Source organism: Somniosus microcephalus, chromosome 4, assembly GCF_052327205.1.
Source record: "Somniosus microcephalus isolate GS21.2 chromosome 4, FLI_Smic_1.0, whole genome shotgun sequence".
In the NCBI taxonomy this organism is placed as follows: domain Eukaryota; kingdom Metazoa; phylum Chordata; class Chondrichthyes; order Squaliformes; family Somniosidae; genus Somniosus; species Somniosus microcephalus.
In genome coordinates this window covers 12,817,813-12,822,812 of record NC_140990.1, presented here as the reverse complement: position 1 = coordinate 12,822,812, position 5,000 = coordinate 12,817,813, and the positions used below count along the sequence as shown (strand labels likewise).

General features: G+C 48.7%; 1 protein-coding gene across 1 annotated transcript in view; it reads left to right on the top strand.

Moving 5' to 3' along the window:
• Nucleotides 1-5,000, top strand: part of LOC147118316 (DDB1- and CUL4-associated factor 11-like) — a 30,140-nt gene that overhangs the window by 24,261 nt on the left and 879 nt on the right. The window contains exons 4-5 of the mRNA XM_085983883.1: nucleotides 1,817-1,881; nucleotides 4,978-4,995. Of these exons, the coding sequence (XP_085840009.1) occupies nucleotides 1,817-1,881; nucleotides 4,978-4,995 (83 nt within the window). The remainder of the gene's footprint in view (nucleotides 1-1,816; nucleotides 1,882-4,977; nucleotides 4,996-5,000) is intronic.

The following is a 5,000-nucleotide window of genomic DNA, read 5'->3' as shown; positions in this document are numbered from 1 at the left end:
GGAGTACTGCAAGATCGGTCCTAGGACCCCAGCTGTTCACAATATATATTAATGATCTGGACGAGGGAATTGGATGTAATATCTCCAAATTTGCAGACGACACAAAGCTGGGTGGGAGGGTAAGCTGTGAGGAGGATGTCGAGAAACTCCAGTGCGATTTGGACAGATTGGGTGATTGGGCAGAAACATGGCAAATGCACTATAATGTGGATAAATGTGAGTTTATCCACTTTGGTGGCAAAAACAGGAAGGCAGATTATTACTTGAATGGCAATAGATTGGGAGAAGGGGAAGTGCAAAGAGACCTGGGTGTCCTTGTGCACCAGTCGCTGAAGGTAAGCATGCAGGTGCAGCAGGCGGTTAAGAAGGCAAATGGTATGTTGGCCTTCGTAGCAAGAGGGTTCGAGTACAGGAACAAGGATGTCTTGCTACAGCTGTACAGGGCCTTGGTGAGACCGCACCTTCAGTATTGTGTGCAGTTTTGGTCGCCTTACCTGAGGAAGGAGGTTCTTGCCATGGAAGGAGTACAGCGAAGATTCACCAGGCTGATACCTGGGATGGCAGGAATGGTGTATGAGGAGAGATTGTGTCGATTGGGCTTATACTCACTGCAGTTTAGAAGATTGAGAGGGGATCTCATCGAAACCTATAAAATTCTGTCCGGTCTGGACAGACTAGATGCAGGAAGGATGTTCCCGATGGTCAGGGAGCCCAGAACCAGGGGTCACAGTCTAAGGATAAGGGGTAAGCCATTTAGGACTGAAATGAGGAATTTCTTCACCCAGAGAGTGGTGAACCTGTGGAATTCTCTGCCACAGAGGGCGGTGGAGGCCAGTTCATTAAATATATTCAAGAAGGAGTTGGATATATTTCTTAAGGCTAAAGGGATATGGGGAGAAGGCAGGGACAGGGTACTGAATTTGGATGATCAGCCATGATCGCATTGAATGGCGGAGCAGGCTCGAGGGGCCGAATGGCCTACTCCTGCTCCTATCTTCTATGTTTAAGAGCAGGATGAGTTCTCCCTGCAATATTTATCCCTCGATCTCATTGAAACATAAAATTCTTACAGGGTAGATGCAGGGAGGATGTTTCCCCTGGCTGGGGAGTCTAGAACCAGGGGTCACAGTCTCAGAATAAGGGGTCGGCCATTTAGGACTGAGATGAGGAGAAATTTCTTCACTCAGAGGGCGGTGAATCTTTGGAATTCTCCACCCCAGAGGGCTGTGGAGGCTCAGTCGTTGAGTATAATCAAGACGGAGATCGATAGATTTTTGGATATTAAGGGAATCAAGGGATTTGGGGATCGGGCAGGAAAGTGGAGATGAGGTAGATCAGCCATGATCTCATTGAATGGCGGAGCAGGCTCGAGGGGCCGAATGGCCGACTCCTGCTCCTATTTCTCATGTTCTTAACGTTGTGAAAGCAGATTATCTGGTTGTTATCGCATTGCTGTTTGTGGGAGCTTGCTGTGTGCAAATTGGCTGCCTGCGTTCCCTACAACAGCGACTACACTTCAGAAAGTACTTCATTGGCTGTAAAGCGCTTTGGGGCGTCCTGAGGTGGTGAAAGGCGCTATAGAAATGCAAGTTTTTCCTAATTATTTTTCAATTGCAACCGATTGGAGTGTAAACATTGTTGCCGTGTAATCCAAACAGCAGGTTTAAATGGCTTCTCGGTGGTATTTCAGGCCTTGCTTGTCCCCGCGATGAGACCGGCCGGCCCCTGACTCTATGTAACAATCACGGCATGTGGTTCTGTTCTAGTTTGTTGCTGTTGCACCAATTTCTAATCCTCTTGTCGTTGCTCCCGACAGAGAGAGCACGGGCTCTGCTGCAATGGAAGTTTCTCCCACGGAGAATGTTCCCGCGTCACCTCACAGTAAGTCCGGAAGCGTTTGTACACCTTCGTGCCGCTCCACACCGGCGAGCTTCAAGAGCATTCATTTTGCCTTCTGTCGTTCTTCCTTGGCATCCCTCCCCTCCCCACCGGTTCGGTTCTCCCATGGCCTCGCCCCCCCCCCTCCCTATCTCTGTAACCTCCTCCAGCCCTACCACCCTCTTGAGATCTCTGCGCTCCTCCAATTCTGGCCTCTTGCGCATCCCCCGATTTTAATCATAAAAACATAGAAGATAGGAGCAGGAGTAGGTCATTCGGCCCCTCGAGCCTGCGCCGCCATTCAATGAGATCATGGCTGATCATCCAAATTCAGTACCCTGTCCCTGCTTTCTCCCCATATCCTTTGATCCCTTTAGCCTTAAGAAAAATATCCAACTCCTTCTTGAATATATTTAATGAATTGGCCTCAACTGCCTTCTGTGGTAGAGAATTCCACAGGTTCACCACTCTCTGGGTGAAGAAATTCCTCCTCATCTCTGTCCTAAATGGTTTACCCCTTATCTTTAGACTGTGACCCCTGGTTCTGGACTCCCCGCCATCGGGAACATCTTTCCTGCATCTAGTCTGTCTAGTCCTGTTAGAATTTTATAAGTTTCAATGAGATCCCCTCTCATTCTTCTAAACTCCAGCGAGTATAAGCCCAATCGACCCAATCTCTCCTCATACGTCATTCCTGCCATCCCAGGTATCAGTCTGGTGAATCTTCGCTGAACTCCCTCCATGGCAAGAACATCCTTCCTCGGATAAGGTGACCAAAACTGCACACAATACTCAAGGTGCGGTCTCACCAAGACCCTGTACAACTGCAGCAAGACATCCTTGTTCCTGTACTCGAATCCTCTCGTTATGAAGGCCAACATACCATTTGCCTTCTTAACCGCCTGCTGCACCTGCATGCTTACCTTCAGTGACTGGTGCACAAGGACACCCAGGTCTCGTTGCACTTCCCCTTCTCCCAATCTATTGTCGTTCAGATAATCTGCCTTCCTGTTTTTGCCACCAAAGTGGATAACCTCGCATTTATCCACATTATATTGCATCTGCCATGCTTCTGCCCAATCACCCAACCTGTCCAAATCATACTGGAGTTTCTCAGCATTCTCCTCACAGCACACGCCCACCCAGCTTTGTGTCATCTGCAAACTTGGAGATATTACATCTAGTTCCCTCGTCCAGATCATTAATATATATTGTGAATAGCTGGGGTCCTAGCACCGATCGCTGCGGTACCCCACTAGTCACTGCCTGCCACTTGGAAAAAGAGCCGTTTATTCCAACTCTTTGCTTTCTGTCTGCCAACCAGTTCTCTATCCAAGTCAATACCTTGCCCCCCAATCCCATGTGCCTTAACTTTACACGCTAGTCTCTTAAGCAGGACCTTATCGAAAGCCTTCTGAAAGTCCAAATACACCACATCCACTGGTTCTCTCTTATCTATTCCTGCCATCGGGAACATCCTTCCTGCATCCAGTCTGTCTAGTCCTGTTAGAATTTTATAAGTTTCAATGAGATCCCTTTCATTCTTCTAAACTCCAGCGAGTATAAGCCCAATCGACTCAATCTCTCCTCATACGTCATTCCGGCCATCCTAGGTATCAGTCTGGTGAATCTTCGCTGCACTCCCTCCACACAGCACAGGAGGAGGCCATTCAGCCCATCGTGCCTGTGCCGGCTCTTTGAAAGAGCTCTCCAATTAGTCCCACTTCCCCCCTCAGCCCTGCAAATTCTTTGTTTTTAAGTATTTATCCAGTTCCCTTTTAAAAGTTACCATTGGATTTGCTTCCACTGCCCTTTCAGGCAGTGCGTTCTAGACCACAAAAAATAGCTCCTCTTCCACCCCCCACCCAGATCCCAGTTCTATTGCCCTTTGCCTGAAATCTGTGTCCTCTGGTTACCGACCCGCCTGCCAGTGGAAACAGTTTCTCCTTATTTGCTCGTCTCAAAAACAAGCATCATTTTGAGCACCAATGGGGTTTTAAAGCCTATCTGGAGTGCATCATCGGCACAGGGCTGTTGTGCGCAACCTTTATAAATCGCTGGTTAGGCCTCAGCGGGAGTATTGTGTTCAGTTCTGGGCGTCGCACTTTAAGAAGGATGTCAAGGCCTTGGAGAGGATGCAGAGGAGATTTACTAGGATCATAGAATGGTTACAGCACAGAAGGAGGCCATTCGGCCCGTCGAACCCGTGCCGGCTCTCCGAGCACTTCAGCTAGTCCCACTCCCCCGTCCTTTCCCTGTAGCCCTGCAAATATTTTTTCCTTCAGTTACTTATCCAATTCCCTTTTGAAAGCGGCGATTGAATCTGCCTCCACCACCCTCTCAGGCAGTGCATTCCAGATCCTAACCACTCGCTGCGTTTAAAAAAAAAAAAAAAAAAGTTTTTCCTCATGTCGCCTTTTGCCAATCACCTTAAATCTGTGTCCTCTGGTTCCCGACCCTTCCGCCAATGGGAACAGTTTCTCTCTGCTCTGTCCAGACCCCTCATGATTTTGAACACCTCCATCAGATCTCCCCTCAACCTTCTCTGCTCCAAGGAGAACCACCCCAGCTTCTCCAGTCTATATCCTTGTAAATGAGATCCCTCATCCCTGGAATCATGGGTTATGGGGAGAGAGCGGGAATATGGTATTGAGACAGAAGATCAGCCATGATCATATTGAATGGCGGAGCAGGCTCGAAGGGCCGAATGGCCTACTCCTGCTCCTATTTTTCTATGTTTCTATTCTCGTAAATCTTTTCTGCACCCTCTGTAATGGCCTCCTTCTGTGCTGTAACCATTCTAGGACGATGGGGATCGATGCACACCATTGGCACCGGTGCTGGGTTTAGCCCAAACTTGGTTCAAGGAGTGGCGTTGGTGGCCTGGGAGCCTAAGGACTGGGAGTTGAAGTAAACTTCTCCCACTTCCCCTCCCCCTCTCCCGGTTTGTTGGGCCACGGTTTCTTGTACGTTGTTGTTGTGCTATGTCAACGTAGATTGCCTTGATATCCTTCCCATCGCCCAGCTGATTTTTAAACTGTTCGAGTGTGCTGCCGTGTTGGAGGTCCCATTCTAAACGCTGCAATCCATCTGTTACAGCTTCCTCCCCAACCACATGTCGC